Source organism: Nicotiana tabacum, chromosome 23 (genome assembly GCF_000715075.1).
Source record: "Nicotiana tabacum cultivar K326 chromosome 23, ASM71507v2, whole genome shotgun sequence".
Classification (NCBI taxonomy): domain Eukaryota; kingdom Viridiplantae; phylum Streptophyta; class Magnoliopsida; order Solanales; family Solanaceae; genus Nicotiana; species Nicotiana tabacum.
Window position 1 is genome coordinate 120,568,226 of NC_134102.1, and position 17,825 is coordinate 120,586,050.

A 17,825-nucleotide genomic window follows, 5' to 3' on the forward strand; every position below is an offset into this window, starting at 1 on the left:
TACATCTATATATACATCTTAAGATATATATATACACACACTATACTATATATATATATAGTATATAAGTCATATTCGATAGTATATATACTATACTATACTATATATACATCTTAAGATATATAAGCTATATTCGATTTATATACTATATATACATCTTAAGATATATATATATATACACACACTATACTATATATACATAGTATATAAGTCATATTCGATAGTATACATCTTAAGATATATATATAATATATATAGTAAGATGTATATATATTATAGTATAGTATAGTATATACTATATATACAACTTAAGATATATAAGCTATATTCGATATATTCGATATACATATATATATATATATATATATATATATATATATATATATATATATATATATATATACATCTTACTATATATAAGCTATATTCGATTTATATACTATATATACATCTTAAGATATACTATATATACATGTATATCTACTATACTATACTATATATATATCTAGTATATCTAGTATACTATGTATATATAGTATATCTTAAGATGTATATATAGTATAGTATAGTATATATAGTATATATACTAAGTGTATATATATATATGTATATCGAATATAGCTTATATATCTTATGAGATGTATATATAGTATAGACTATAGTATAGTATAAATATAAGCTTTTATATATATATATATATATATATATATATATAGCTTGTATATCGAATATAGCTTATATATCTTAAGTTGTATATATAGTATATATATACTATACTATACTATACTATATATACATAGTATATAAGCCATATTCGATAGTATACATCTTAAGATATACTATATATACATGTATATCTACTATACTATACTATATATATATATAAATATATATTTTGTATATCTTAAGATGTATATATAGTATAGTATAGTATATATATATAAGCTTATATATATATGTATATCGAATATAGCTTATATATCTTATGAGATGTATATATAGTAGACTATAATATAGTATAAATATAAGTTTATATATATATATACACACTATACTACATTATACTATATGTATAGCTTAAGATATATAAAAAGACAAAAATATTGTAAAGAGATATTCAAATCAATGCGTTATATTTTTATTATAGCATTAAAAATCATGGCAATATCTTTCTTAGTCTTCCTCTCCCCTATAGAATGAGCACAATAAGGTGCTAATACCACCATTGAGAAGAAAAAGAAACTAATCAAGATGTGCCAAAATACAAGTTACATATTAATTTACATGGTATCTCTTACAAATTTCATAAATCCTTCAAGGTCCGGAGGAATTTTCGTTGGTGGTGGCGGAAATGAAGCTTGGTCGTCACCGCTTCCAGGCGAAGCATCATCCTCCGTAAGTTCAACTAGCATTTCTTTGTAAGCTTCGTCTACCTCTGGTTGTGATTCAGCAAGTCCAAAATTTCTTCTTTCCGAACGGATCCAATCTCTGAAAAGTACTGATTTTTCCAAACTCTCCCTCATAGATGCTCTATAATCACCGAGTTGAAGTCTTGCTTGACTGAAAGCGCTCTCTGATGCCACTGTTGAAGCTTGAATAGTTAAAATATCTCGGGCCATCCTTGAAAGAATCGGAAAGTATTTTTCTTTGTCCTTCCACCATTCCAAAATATTAAAGGAGCCGTCGGGATTCACTTCCTCAATTCCCTGTGACAAATAAACTTCAAGCTCATTTAGTTGTGAAAAATCACTAGTACTAGAACCTTGAGAACCCCTGAACCCTGCCCAAGCACTAAGTGCTCTTACTCCCCTGAACCCCTGAACCTTGGCCACTAGATTCACCACTCTTCGATTTTTCCTTATTTTTACTAAACATATTTTTTAACGAATAAGCCATCTTAATTAATCAAGCAAAGTAAATAAAACAAACAAAATTATAATATTAAAACTTAAGAGTTGGAACGAGTTTACCGAATTGACGAACAACTTGTTGGAAATTGATTATCGTTGAAAACTTCAATTCACCAACTTCACAATTGTTTCACAAATTGTAACAATAAAGTAAGCAATAGTAGCAATTATAGAAGTAAATTAGAGAGAGATTGTGATAGATTGATGATTTTGTGAGAAAAATAAAATAATGATGGGGTATTTATAGTTGAAAATAGAGAAAAAGTGTAATTATAAAAAGTTTGGGATTAAAACAAAGTTGGGGCGGTTAAATGGCTATTTTATAAATAGCCAACGACTATTTTGACAGTCCAACGGCTATTTCTTTTTTAAAAAATAGCCGTTGGGACCGTTTGGCCCGCTAAGGGACCGGGCCGATCCCGGGCCCTGGCGGGCCAAACGGTTTCGGGCCTCACGGGCCCAAATCATAGGACCGGCCCACGAGACCGGACCAGGCCCGCTAAAATCGGACCAAACGGTCCTGGCCCGTTTAGCCGTTTGGCCCGCGGTCCCGGGCCTGGACCGGCCCAATTGCCAGCCTTAGGCGTATGCGTGGAATCGAATTTGGAGGTCCCTAGCTTGAGTTATGAATTTTTGATGAAAATTAAAAGTCTGGAAATTATTTGTTTTTAAGAATTGATTGATATTTGGAATTGTTAGTATCGGGTCTGTATTTTGGTTCCGGAGCCTGGTACATGTTCATTATGATATTTAAGACTTGTCTGCAAAATTTGGTGAGAAACGGAGTTGATTTGACGTGATTCGGACGTCCAGTTGAGAAGATATGAATTTTAAAGTGTTCTTGAGAATTTCATTTAATTTGGTGCTAAATTCATAGTTCTAGGTGTTATTTTGGCGATTTGATCGCGCAAGCAAGTTCGTATGATGTTTTTATACTTGTGTGCACCTTTGGTTTAGAGCCCCGAGGGCTCGGGTGAGTTTCAGATAGGCTACGGAGTGAGATTTGGCTTGGAAAACACTACTGGTGCATCTGATATTATTGCAGGCCTCTGATCTCTCATTTGCGAGATCAGGCATCGCAATTGCGACCTCTGAGAGGTTCGCATTTGCGAGCTTCTTATCGCAAATGTGAAGAGAAGCTGGGCCAATAGTTTTCGCATTTGCGAGTTTTCTTTCTCATTTGCGAAGGGAGTCGGGGAAGGGCATTGATCGCAAATGCGATCATTTAGTCGCATTTGCGAAGATTCAAGGTTTGCATTTGCGAACTTATCTTCGCATTTGCGAAGGCAGCAGCAAGTGTAAAGGGCTTCGCATTTGCGATGACTCCTTCACATTTGCGAAGCTCAGGTTGCAAATGCGACATCTGCAGCTGATCAAAATGACTTTCGGACGGGAATTTTCATTCATTTCCCAAATTTTCAAGACCTAAAACACAAGAGGCGATTTTCCAAAGACCATTTCTTCCCCAAATCATAGGTAAGTGATTCTAAACTAGTTTCTTTCAATCTTTCACTACATTTTACAAGATTTCAACCTAAAATCTAAGGTTTTCATGGTAGAATTAGGGGTTTTGGGTAGAAAATAGGGATTTCGGAAATTTGGGGATTTAGACCCCAATTTGAGGTCGGATTCCAAAACTAATTACATATTCGGGCTCGGGGGTGAATGGGTTAAAGGATTTTGGTCCGAACCTTGGGTTTTGACCAAGCGGGTCCGGGGTCGATTTTTTAACTTTTTGGAGGAAAATTTGGGGAATTTAATTTATGCAATATAATTGATTTCTTAAGCAATATTTGATATTATTGAGTCATTTTTGAATAGATAAGAGTGGTTTGGAGGTGAATTCCAAAGGAAAAGTTGTAATTGAGAATTAAGTGGCCTTCGGAGCGAGGTAAGTGTTGTGTCTAACCCTGACTTGAGGGAATTAGGAACCTTCAATTATTTGCTAAGTGAAATTCATGTGAGTGGCGTATATGTGAGGTGACGAGTACTTATGCGCCGCCAATTTACTTGTTTTTCCATGTTTCTCAATTTTTCTTATATTGTTTCATTCCTATGCCTAATTGCTATGTGTTATACTAATGTTGTTCAATTTATCGTTCTTATCATATTTACGGATTTTCTGGTGATAATTGAGTTTTATTTCAAAGTTGAGATTGATGTTATGGAACCAAATGTTGAAGTAAGGTTTGTGCTTGTTATTCTATCTCCCTGTTGTTATTTATGCATTGCATTATGGTATGGGAGAGTGTTAATGCACGAAGGGTGATGCCGTGTCATATTGTGAGTGTTAATGCACGAAGGGTGATGCCGTGCCATATTGTGAGTGTTAATGCACGAAGGGTGATGTCGTGTCATATTGTGAGTGTTAATGCACGAAGGGTGATGTCGTGTCATATTGTGAGTGTTAATGCACGAAGGGTGATGTCGTGCCATGATATGAGAGTTCATGCATGAAGGGCGATGCTGTGTCGTTTCTATTAATTTTATGGTGAGATTGAGAGAAAAAGCACGAAGGGTGATGCCGTGCATTTTTCTTTACTGTCTTCACTATTCCTGTTGATTCATGGTATATTGATTGCTCCGATGATCATTCTGTTGTAGTTCTTCATCTTGTATTCCCCTCAGTATGTTCCCCTCCCGATATTTCCTGTTTAGTTCTTCATTTCTGTTATTTGTATATAAACTGTTGAATTGTACATGTTGATTTGTAGGTGCCTTGCCTTAGCCTCGTCACTACTTCGTCGAGGTTAGGCTCGACACTTACCAGTATATGGGGTCGGTTGTACTGATACTGCACTCTGTACTTTCTGTGCAGATTTTGATACCGGCTCAGGTTGATCACGATTTTTGCTATTGGTCCACTGTCCGAAGACTCAAGGTAGATCTGTCGGCGTTCACAGACCTTGAAGTCCCCGTCTATCTTTTATGTTCTACTGTTTCTTTTATTCAGACAGTTGTATTTCTTTTAGACTATTACTTGTAGTAAATTTTAGAATGCTCGTGAATTGTGACTCCAGATCCGGGTGGTAGTAATTAATACAGTTTTATGATATTTTGTACTTATTATATTTTATCTTAGTTAATTATGGTTAATTACTGAATGAAAATAAAGAATTGGTTTAAATATTCTCTAACGTTGGCTTGCCTAGCAAGTGAAATGTTAGGCGCCATCACGGTTCCGTCGGTGGGAAATTTTGGGTCCTGACAGTCTCAAATGAGATGACCTAGCCGGTCGGGTCGTGATCGGACTCCGTGTAAGAATATGGTGGTATTGTGAATCATGGTATATCGGCACTAAAGATCACCCAACCTAATAACATGAAAATTGACTTGAGAACTTATGTGATCCTTACTTGATGTTTTAGCATTGTTTAAAGCTCTTATTGAACTCATGACTGTTTCCTCTTTGTATTATTATTCATTCTATTGGGATGGTGTTTAGTTTTACATTCTAGTACTATTCGACAGTACTAACGTCCCTTTTGCCGGGGCGCTGCATCTTTAAATGGATGCATGTGGTTCCATAGCAGGTAGTGTTGATCAGCGATAGTGGTACATCCTCTTCCCAACAAACTTGGTGAGTCCCACTTCATCCCGGGGGTCATGTATTGTATCTTTTGTTCATATTATTATAACGTTTTGAGGTATAATCGGGGCCTTGTTGCTGGCACTATCGTAATACTCTTTTGTATCTTTTAGAGGCTTCGTAGACACTATGTGGGTTGTACATGGGTGCTAGAAACGTCAAACAGATTATGTTATGTTTTGATCTCTTGCTCCACTCGAATAATAAGAATATGTGTATCTTGAAACTTAAGAATGATGTAACCAATGAGAGGATTTAGTATTGTATATATGATCTTCCTACTGTCTAATTAATGAAATCATGTCTTCTCTTGATCATGGTTGAGTTGGGTAGAAAGTATTTAACATGCTTGCTCGACCGGGTTCATTCAGTTGAGCGCCAGTCGCGCTCCCCGAGGTTGGGGCGTGACAAATGTATATTTTATTAATCTTGAAATATTTTTTATTTTAAATTTTATTCTTTTGTTGTCAATAATATTATCTGAATTTTAATGAATAAAATTTATATTAAATTAAAGAGACTTATATAGTCATCGAATAACTTTTTTATTATCTATTTTTCTTTATTATATTATCCATTTTAATATAACGGCATTGCTAATAGAAATTTTATTTGCATAATACTTTGTTAAATATTTTTGCCTACTACTTTTTTTTTTGGTAATATAATAGAAGATATATATTTTATTACTCTTGAAATATTTTTTTTATTTTTAATTTTATTCTAATATTCTTAATAATATTGTCTGAATTTTAATGAATATAATTTCTATTAAATTAAAAAGACTTGTATAGTCATTGAATAACTTTTTTATTCTATATTTTTCTTTATTATACTTATCCAATATTTAGTATTTTTACATTGTTAATAAAATTTTTTATTAGCATATTATTTTGTATAATATATTTGTCTACTACTTTCTTTTTGTACTGTAATAGAAGAACTATATTTTATTACTCATGAAATATGTTTTTATTTTAAATTTTATCCTATTGTTCGCAACAATATTATCTGAATTTTAATGAATAAAATCTCTATTAAATTAAAGAGAGTTGTATAGTCATTGAATAACTTTTTTGTTCTGTATTTTTCCTTATTATGTTATCCAATATTTAGTATTATTGCATTGTTTATCGAAACTTTTATTAGTATATTAATTTGTTTAATATTTTTGTATACTACTTTCTTTTTATAATATAATAAAAGATAACTATTATATTACTATGAAAATATTTTTTTATTTTAAATTTTATCCTATTGTTCTCAATAATATTATCTAAATTTTAATAAATAAAATTTCTATTAAATTAATGAGACTTATATAGGCATCGAATAACTTTTTTGTTCTGTATTTTTTTATTATATTATCCATATTTAGTATTATTTTATTGTTAATAGAAACTTTTATTAGCATATTACTTTATTTAAATTTTTGTATGCTACTTTCTTTTTATAATATAATAGAAGATATATATTTTTTATTTTTTATTTTATTTTATTATTCTCAATAATATTTTCTGAATAATAAACTTTTTGTTTTTAAAAAGAAAAACAAAAAGTATTTAAAAAAACAAAGAAATTTTGAATTGGCAATTTTTTATTTTTTTGTAATTTTCGTTTTTTATTTTAAATAATTTAAAAATTTCAACTTAAAACTTCTCTCCAATTTGAATGGACGGTATTTTTGATTATAAAATATTTTATTTTATTATTTTATAGATATTTAAAATCAAAAACAATAACCAATAACTAATTATTAAGTAAATAACTAATTATTAACTACTTATGCCGTGTGACTTTTTTCTAAGCTGCCACTTGGCTTAGGGAGAAGGCTTTTTCCTCTCCTTTTAATAATATGTAGATAGATAGTATATGGTATGAATAGTAAGTGATTTTATATTTAAAATCATTTCAAGTAACTTTTAAAATGGGTTTTAGCCGATCTTATTTATAAGATATATTTATATGAACTTGGATGACTTTATTGAGAAAAAGAGAAAGAAGATAAATGACTTTATAGATAATATTCGTTAAGTTGAATGATCATTTGAGGAATTAACTCGATTATTTTAAGTCATTGTTTATATTTTCCGTTATTTAAGAAAGTTTGAAAAAATAGCCTTAGCCTTAGCGCTACACAGTTGAAAGAATGGAAAAATTATGCTCGATCAACTATTCACAACTTTTGCCGAGCGGTCAAAATTTTGTACCATTGAATTGTTCACAGGATTTACCGGATGAGCAGATCTTGATCGTATTGTTTATTTTTCACAAATTTTACCAATTTCAATTTTTTAAAAAGTATATCAAACAATAACGGTGAAAGAAAAAAATTGTGATTCTCTAAATCCGAACAATGCCACATAAATTAGGCGAAGAAAGTATATAAGATGATAAAAAGAAAATAATGATTCTCGAGAGACACCCGAATAAAAAGAGAAGAAGCAACTCAGAAGTGGAGAAGTTAGAATGAAAAATGAGCACTAATTTTACAAGAGAACATAGGGTATAAAATCGAAGATGGAATGCAAAAGCAGTAGCATATAGTTTTTTACAAAGTACTGTGTGCTTATTTTGCACTAAAGGCCGTAAAGAGTTCATAATGTATCCACTAAAGTTGTGTGAGACCTTCCGAAAAACTTTGGACAAATTGTCTAAACTTTAGGGTGTGTTTGGTATAAGGGAAAATATTTTTCGTCTTGGAAAACAAGTAGTAATCTTACTCATTTTTTGGTGTTTGGTACGCAAATTAAGAAAAATAATTTCTCAAGAGTATTCATAAATAATTTAGATACAATAAACATGAAGCCATAAACTTTCGAATCAACAACCTTCCTAACCCATAAATTTGATGAACTTTCGAACCTCTAAACTTTCGAACCAGCAAACCTCCAAACACATATACCTCTGAACTCATAACTTTGGAACTCGTAAAATTTTGAATCTATAAACAGAAAAAATGAAAAAATCAGCAATGAAAATATTTTTAAAACAAATTTGCCGCGGGGGTGGGGTGGGTGAGGGGTGAGGGTGAGGGTGAGGGTGAATGGTGCAGAAAAACGAAAAAACAGAAAATAAAAAATTGAAAATACAAAAAAAATATTTTTTTTGCAGGGGTATGGGATGTGGGTGGGTGAATGGTGCAAAAAAAAAAAATGAAAAAACAAAAAATTGAAAATTGAAAAATACAAAAAAAGGAAAAAAAAAATGCGCGGGAGTGGGGGTGGGGGGTTGGGCTGTGACGGAAAAGAAAAAAAACTGAAATCTTAAAAATAATCTTTTTGGAGAGGGGGGCGGGGTAGGCGAGAGAAGGGGGAGGGGATTGGGGTTAGATGTGAGAGTAATTGGAGTTTTTGGAAAATATTTTCCTAACTTTTTATAGGAAAGTCATTTTCCTTCAATTTCAGAAAAATATGATATCTAAGAAAATAATTTTCAAATTATTTTGTGCGATCAAACAATGAAAAATGAAAAAACATTTTTCTGATATACCAAGCACACCCTTAAACTTAAAGTTTTTATGTAGATAGTTTAGTTTTTTTTACAACTTTTTAACAGTTTATTTAAAGTTTCCCTAAACTTATCTGTGGCTTTTTCTTGGCCATCTTTCACCATTTCTCTTCATTGTACTAACACACAGACATACATCTACACGACCCATCTTAACTACTTCTTTTTCGGCCATCTTACACCACTGTCATATCACAAAACCTCCCTGAAAAAGAACACCAAGTAAAAATGTGGGTCCAAACATATGATAAAAATTAGTAAGTCTCTAAAAGTTTTCTTTTAACTAACTTTCAATAGCTTTCAACTTTTTGTTTTCGCCAGTTTTCCGAAAAAAATTCACCAACTCTCATATCAAGACTCAAAAGAGTTCCTCGCCCAATTTCCGTAACGCATTTCTCATAATGGCTCCCACCAACACTAGTCCATTACGCCCAATTCCATTTGTTGTGCCTCAATTCCAATTCAGCACTCTACTGAAAGGACGGGGTATTGTAGCTAATTTATCAGCAGGTTTGATTGACAATGAAAATAAATTGCAAAGAATTTAAAGGCTGAGAACACAAGAGTTTTATACTGGTTTAGTACCGATATGACACCTATATCTAGTTCCCTTAGGTCACGAGGGTTCTCTTAAATCTTTAATGGTTGGTTACAGTAGCAGTGATTTTATGGATTGTTTACCACCAACGATTTTCAACAACAATATTTTATAAGCTTGACACAACTCTTGTTTTCCTTCCTAACACTCCCTATCTTTTGAGACACTAGTAAACTTAGGAATACAGTGTTTGTGCTAAGAACTAGGAGGACATAGAAAATAGTGGTAAGTTGCGTAGATTAATTCTTGAGTATGCCAGTTTTCTTATACGAGAGTCTTGAGTAGCCATTGCAGATTGACCCTTGATTGAGACACAAAATATTTTAAGAGTTTTGACCTAAGGGGTGCCTCTGAATCCTGCTCAAGAGATGGGCTAGATTCATTTACGTCCTTCCTTTTCGTATTCATAATCAGGGGAGTGATTTGTGGCTTGACTTGATCGATCAATCTTCAGAATCTCTAGATTCCAAGTCATTCCTTGAAGTAGGGATTGTCTTCCTATAGCAATTGCACTTGATCTTGTTTCCTTTTTGATGGCCTTGACATTCTTTGATTTAGCATTGTCCTTGCTACATTTTATCTTGTTTCCTTTTTGATATGTTTAACATATTGAATTCCTTTGATTTAGTACTGCCCTCCTAATTTTCTGCAATTAAATAGATACAGTTAGATTTGTATTATTGTCATCATTGAAACTTAGGTGTAACAATCTCCCCCTTTTTTATGATGACAATCAAAAAGAGTAAACATAGTATACTTCTCTTTCATATTTTCATATCTTAAAATGCCTACTCCGCCTGAGTTGTTGCTCTGTTTTACTCATCACGTCTCTCCCCCTTTGACATCAATCAAAAAGAAAGAAGCAAGTGCAGATAGAACAGACATAACAGAGTAGATAATGAACATAGTAGTTAGGGTAGCAGATGTTATGCCTTCAGCAGAGGCACATGGTGATGGTTCTTACATATCAAACCAAAAGTAATTAAAAAAACAAAAACAAACAAAGAGCAAAAAGATTGTTTTAAACACACACACACACACACACACACACACACACACACACACACACACAACTGCCTTAGTTCCTCCCCAGAAAGTATTTCAGGGTATTGAACACTTTGGTGCAGAAGGAGTCATAGGAGGTTTCAACTTCTTTGGTGATTTTGTTCATCTTCTCTCTCATGGAGTTGAATGCCCTTATTCCTTGCCTCCTTGTGGCTTCTATGTCCATCCTGAGCTTAGCCACATCTATACCTATTTCTTTGGTAACTTTCCTGATCTTGTCCACCTGTTCTGTCATTGCAATGAGCATGATTTTTACCCCATCTAGACTTTGCTAAATCTGCTGTAGGTTGTTGGTAGCAATCGACTGAGGCTCAGTTAGTTCAGTGGTTGGCTCAAACTGTACTGGAGTGTTTTCAACCTTGGCACGTCTGACCCATCCATCGTCACTTAAGGTGTAACCCATCATAGCAAAGGTTGTCTTATTATAGGTGCTTGTAATGTACTTAGGGGTGAAAGGTGACAAATCAACATTCATTACCTCAAGAATATGTGAGATGAGCAAGCCATAGGGTAAACAAGCAGCAGAAGAGGATATATCCCTGATACTTTCAAGCATATATTGATGAATCCACATAAACCAGTCAATCCTTTTATTGTTCACAAGACAGTAAAGAACAAAGATATCCTTAGTAGTCAAAGTGGTGAGAGACCCAGTCCTAGGAAGTAGAATAGTAGCAATCATGTGGGCTAATATGCAGTGTTCAAACATAAGACTTTTAGGACCAAAGTTCAGGAGGGTTTTCAGGCAGAAAAGTTTTTGCCTCTTCTAAAGAAACTTCAAAGTCTTTAGGCGAGGAGTTTTGCACAAAAACATCAAAACCATAAAACTTAGCATAAAAGATCTTTTCAAATTAATAGGAATCAAGAACAATCCGAGTGCCTAGAACCATTGACTCCAAGTCATCTTTGTCATTAACAAACAAATTTGCGTAAAACATCTTCACAGGTTCTTCATACATGGAATTTCCAGCAGTATCAAACAGAGGAGAAAGACGTTAAAAATCAAAGATAGAAATCACATCACAGTGCAATATTTTCATAATAGAGAAACTTACATAGCGTCCATAAGCCATAGATTTAGACTTATAAGACTCAAATCTCGATTTCTCACTTGGTCCATAGAATTTCAATTTATCCTCTGGCCCAAAATCTGTGCTTTTCACTTTCCTTTTCTTGCATGTACCCCTTTTGGGTGTTTGCTCCATAGGTCTTTTTCCTGCCTTTTTCTGGCTAATGGGGAGATCCTCCGTTAATTTATTGCTTTCATTATCGGTTTTGAGGAGGTCTGAATCATGGGATGATTTAAGATCGACAGTGTCTTTAGAGTTTTGGATTTTTTGAAATCGTCTGCTTCGTCTTGTAGAAGTGGAGGATGAGAGGTTTCTCTTAGCCTTGGTAGAAAAGTTGGTGAGAAGTGATGGAGAATAAGAGAGGGGAGGGTACTTAACTAGGCTTTTGGAAGATTAAAGGGTTACATCGGTTAGAGGAAAGGACAGGTTCAGATTGAAGTGACACTTCTAAGGAGTTGCTTCGGCGGCACCAATGGAAGAGTAATAATAGCACTCACATCAAATTAATACACTTATCAATTAAGCAAACTAAAAAAGAAAGTAAAATATTTTACAAATATATTGATGATTTTTATGTAATAGACAAAATACCAATCTTTTTACGCAGTAGACAAAATCTTTCTTCCAAAAGAGATTTTGTAAAAATATCAGCAAGTTGGGACTCAATACTAATGAACTCTAACAAAATATCACCTTTTGCAACATGATCACGAATAAAATGATGCTTAATTTCTATGTGTTTTTCCCTAGAATGATGCATAAAATTTTTTTGACAGACATATATTACTTCTATTATCACATAAAATAGGAGTAGAAGTGAGAGATAAATCATAATCGAGAAGTTGATGCATGATCCAAATAACTTGTGTACATCAGTTTCCAACAGCTAAATACTCTACTTCTGTAGTTGACAAGGCAACACAATTTTATTTCTTGCTATACCAAGAAATTAAAGCAATCCCTAGTAATTGGCATGTGCCACTAATACTTTTCCTGTCAGTTCTATCACCTGCAAAATCTGCATCTGAAAAACCTTTTAAATCAAAATTGTTGGAATGAGCATACCATAATCCTAATTCAATTATCCCAATGAGATATATAATAATACGTTTTACTGCAGTCAGATGAGATTCCTTTGGAGCAGACTGAAATCTTGCACACTTACAAACACTGAACATTATATCTAGTCGACTAGCCATGAGATACAATAGAGATCTAATCATTCCTCTATACATTATTTCATCCACACTTTTTCCATTCCTATCCTCTCCAAGCGTAGTTGTTGGACTCATTGGAGTTCCAATAGGCTTTGCATTCTCCATTCCAAACTTTTTTACGAGTTCCTTGGTGTAATTGGTTTGGCTAATAAAAATTCCTTTAGGAGATTTCTTGATTTGTAATCCAAGAAAGAAGGTTAGCTTTTCCATCATGCTCATTTCGAATTCTCCTTTCATGATATGGGCAAATTCTTCACATAATACAGAGTTAGAGCTCCCCAAAATAATATCGTCTACATAAATTTGAGTAATAAAATTACTTGAATTTGTACACTTAATAAACATAGTTGTGTTGATATTACCTCGTTTGAAACCTTGATTTAGAAGAAAAGAGCTTAATCTTTCATACCAGGCTCGAGGGGCATGCTTGAGTCCGTATAAAACTTTTGACAGCTTGAATACATGGTTTGGGAAGCTGTTGCTTACAAAGCCAGGAGGTTGTTTCACGTATACTTCTTTAGAGATATAACCATTTAGGAAGGCACTTTTTACATCCATTTGAAATAGCCTGGATCCTTTATGAGTAGCAAAAGCAAGTAGTATTCGAATGGATTCTAATCTTGCTACAGGAGCAAATGTTTCATCGTAGTCGATTCCTTCTTGATGGGAGTAACCTTGGGTGACTAGCCTTGATTTGTTACGAACTACTTGACCATATTCATTCAGCTTATTTCTGAAAACCCATTTAGTTCCTATGATGGAAGCATTTGATGGTTTTGGAACCAAGTCCCACACTTTATTTCTTTTAAATTGATCAAGTTCATTTTTCATGGCTTTGACCCAGTAGTCATCTTTGAGGGCTTCATCAACCTTTTTTGGCTCAAGTTGTGATATTAAGGCCACGTGATAGTTCAGCTTTTGAGATCTTCTAGTAGTGATACCTTCTTGTGGATCTCCAATTATGAACTTGTGGGGATATCCAAGTTCACTTTTCTATTCATTTGGAACACCTGTGACTAGCTCATTTTTCCGCAATAGTTGACTGTTCAGCAGAAGATGGTTCCTGTACTTCAATGTGCTCCTCAATTGACTGATTTTCCTGATTTGTCGCCTGATCGTGACTGTTTTTGCCTGCAACAACATATTTTGGGACAATAGAAATTTTCTCATATATTCAGGAGATTTTTCATTCCTTAAGCGAGGTTAGTATCCACAAAAATAACATAAATGGATTCCTCAATACATAAAGTTCTTTTATTGAATACTCTATATGCCCTACTTAAGGGAGAATATCCAAGAAAAAATACCTTCGTCGCTTTTTGGATCAAACTTACCCAAATTGTCTTTTCCATTATTGTGAATGAAGCATTTGTAGCCAAATGGGTAGAAGTAACTGATGTTGGGTTTTTTACCATTCCATAGCTTATATAGAGTCTTTTTAAGAATGGGTCAAATCAAACATCTGTTAATGATATGACATATTGTGCTTACAGCTTCTGCCCAGAAGTGGTGAGGGAGAGAGTTTTCCACAATCATGGTTCTTGCCATGTCCTGCAAAGTTCTGTTCTTATGTTCTACCACTTCATTTTGTTAAGATAATCTTGGGGAAGAGAAGTTGTGAGAGATTCCTTGATCATTACAGAAGTTTTCAAAGGCTCTGCTTTCGAACTCTCCTCCATGGTCACTTCTTATAGTAGAAATGTAATATCCCTTTTCACGTTGTACCTTCTTACAGAAGACTTCAAAATTTCTTAGAGCTTCATTTTTATGGCTCAGAAAAATAACTCAAGTGAAATGAGAAAAATCATCTACAATAACAAAAGCATATTTTCTACTACCAATACTAGCAGTTCTAGTTGTACCAAACAAATCCATATGCAAGAGTTGAAGAGGTTTAGTAGTAGAAAAAATATTTTTGATTTTAAAAGATGAACGAATTTGTTTTTCTAATTGACATGCATCACAAATATGATCTTTTGAAAAATCTAGTTTTGGAAGATCAATGACAAGATCACGTTTGGAAAGTTTTTGAATAGTATGCATGCTAGCGTGGCCAAGCTTTCTATGCCATAACCAGGGATCATCAATCATAGAAGCTAAACAGATTTTATTACCAAGACTATCCATGTTACTGATAGTATAGACATTCCTGTCTCTATTTCCAGAAAGTATAACTTTACGCTTTACCTGATTTGTCTTCAATAAACCAACCATGCTTTTTAAAATGAACCTCATAGTCATCGTCACATAGTTGACTGATACTGAGAAGGTTGTAACCAAGTTCATCAACCAGGTACACTTTGTCTACATCATATGTTAAGCTGAGGGGAACTCTTCCAACTCCTATTACATTCCCTTTTGATTTGTCTTCAAAAGTGACTGTTCCTCTATCTAGTTTGGTGACTGTCTTGAATAATTATTTATCACCAGTCATATGTATGGAACACGCAGGTACCATTTCCCTTTCGATTCTTCTTGTGTTGTTCCTGCAAAAAAGAGAAATTACTTGTTTTTAGGTGCCCAAGCCTGCTTAGGTACTGAATGGTTAGTGCTCTGAGTATTAGCTTGACTAGAGGGCTTGGGTCACCAGACCCATCTCCTGTTGTTCTTACACCTGCAATGATTACAGGTATGACCGAGTTTTCCACAGTAAAAACATGTGGGGTTATTGGAATTTCAGAGACTTTTTCTTCTTTGATTTTAATCCTGGAATGGTTAGAGTTGTGCCCATTTTTGCCATAATGAGTACATGCAGAAAGATTTCTAGTTCTAGTCAGAAATTTATGACGAGTAAACTGATTTGATCTAATTGAACTATGACTGATAGATTTTCGCAATCCATTCAGATAAAGTTCAAGTTCATTAACTTCATCTTGAAGCATATCTCTCTTAATTTCACATACTTCTAACTTCAAACCCCAGTCTTTCTTTTCTCTTTGGATTTTTGAAGTTTATTCAGAACTTTCTCAATACCTGCAAGAGCAATATCAATAAATTATTGGAGTTCATGACAGTTAGGACATGTAGGAAGACGTACCTCACTTGTTCCTTTGTCTTCCATAAGACCAAGTTCACCTGAGTCTTCATTGCTATCTTCTTTGATGGCCATGAAGCACATATTGGAAATTTCTTCATGATCAGATTCTTCTTCATCACTCCAAGCTCCAAATGATTTCTTCTTTTGAAAGTTCTTGCTTAGTTTCCTTTTTAGTTCAGGGTATTCAACTTGAATGTGTCCATGTTTTCCATACTCGTGGCATTTTCCATCATTTTTGTCATTATCATTGTTCATCTTCTTTTTCTGAAATTTGATTTACCTCTTTTGTTGTTTATGTTTTTCTTCATCATGCTTGTTACAACTTTGGAAATCATAGCTATGTTCTCATCTTGTTCTCCTCCTCCTCCTCCTCCTCCTCCTCCTCCTCCTCCTTCTCCTCCTCCTCCTCCTTCTTCTTCTTCTTCTTCTTCTTCTTCTTCTTCTTCTTCTTCTTCTTCTTCTTCTTCTTCTTCTTCTTCTCTTCTTCTTCTTCTTCTTCTTCTTCTTCTTCTTCTTCTTCTTCTTCTTCTTCTTCTTCTTCTTCTTCTTCTTCTTCTTCTTCTTCTTCATTTTCTGATCCAGCCACAGTTGCTTTGAATGCAACTGTCTTCTTCTTTTCTTGTTGAACTTGCATGTCTAAGTGTGTTTTCTCAAACGCAATTAGATCACCTCTAAGTTCATCATGGGACATTTTGTCAAGATCCTAACATTCCAAAGCAATGACTTTGGGTTGCCAAATTGTGAGAAGACTTCTCAGAATTGTTTTGGCTTGTTCTACGCTTTTGATTGGTCTACCAAATGATTTTAAGTCTCCAAGGATTTTGCTGAACCTGGAAAATATTTCCTCTACCGCTTCTCCATCCTTCATTTGAAATAATTCATAGTCTCGAACTAGAAGATTAATCCTTGTTTCTTTCACTTTGTTGGTTCCTTCATATGTGACCTCTAACTTATCCCACATTTTCTTTGTTGTTTCACAACTTGATATCTTTTCATATTCTTCTCCGCTAATAGCATTGTACATTAGATGTTTTGCCTTAGAATTCACTTGAATAACAACTGATTGTTCTTCAGTGTAATCATCTAAGTCAAGAGGATCAGACGATACTATAATTTGACTGTTGTCGTCCTTCTTTGGCGGAAATGGAAGACTTCCCTTTTTGATCACGCGACAAACTTTAATGTCATATGACATAGTGTAGGTCTCCATGTGCACTTTCCAATGAGAGAAGTGCTGACCATTGAAGTAAGGGGTCCGTACATGAGAAGTTCCTTCTTGAAATAATGCTCCAACGACTGTATTTGATCCCATGATCTTTTCCTCACTTGTTGTTAAGCAATGTTCGCGAGTCTTGCTCTAATACCAATTGAAAGTACAAGAAGGGGGGGGAGGGTGAATTGTAGCTAATTTAAAGACATAGTCGACTTAGCTTTATCAGTAGATTTGATTGACAATGAAAATAAATTGTAAGGAATTTAAAGGCTGAGAACACAAGAGTTTTATACTGGTTCAGTACCAGTGTGGTACCTACATCCAGTTCCCTTGGGTCACAAGGTTGTCTTACATCTTCAATGGTTGGTTACAGTAGCAGTGGTTTTATGAATCGTTAACACCAACGATTTTAGGCAACAATATTTTATAAACTTGACACAACGCTTGTTTTGCTTCCCAACACTTCTTATCTTTTGAGACACTAGTAAACTTTGGAATACAATGTTTGTGCTAAGAACTAGGAAGATATAGCAAATAGTGATAAGTTGCGTAGTTGAATTCTTGAGGTTGCCAGTCTAGTTATGCGAGAGTCTTGAGTAGCTGTTGCAGATTGACC

At 33.9% G+C, this 17,825-nt stretch overlaps 1 protein-coding gene across 1 annotated transcript; it reads right to left on the reverse strand.

Moving 5' to 3' along the window:
• Nucleotides 1–16,699: 16,699 nt before the first annotated feature.
• Nucleotides 16,700–17,308, reverse strand: LOC142177356 (uncharacterized). Its single transcript, XM_075245832.1, has one exon. It carries the CDS (start codon nt 17,306–17,308, stop codon nt 16,700–16,702), a length of 609 nt encoding a protein of 202 aa, XP_075101933.1.
• Nucleotides 17,309–17,825: the final 517 nt, after the last annotated feature.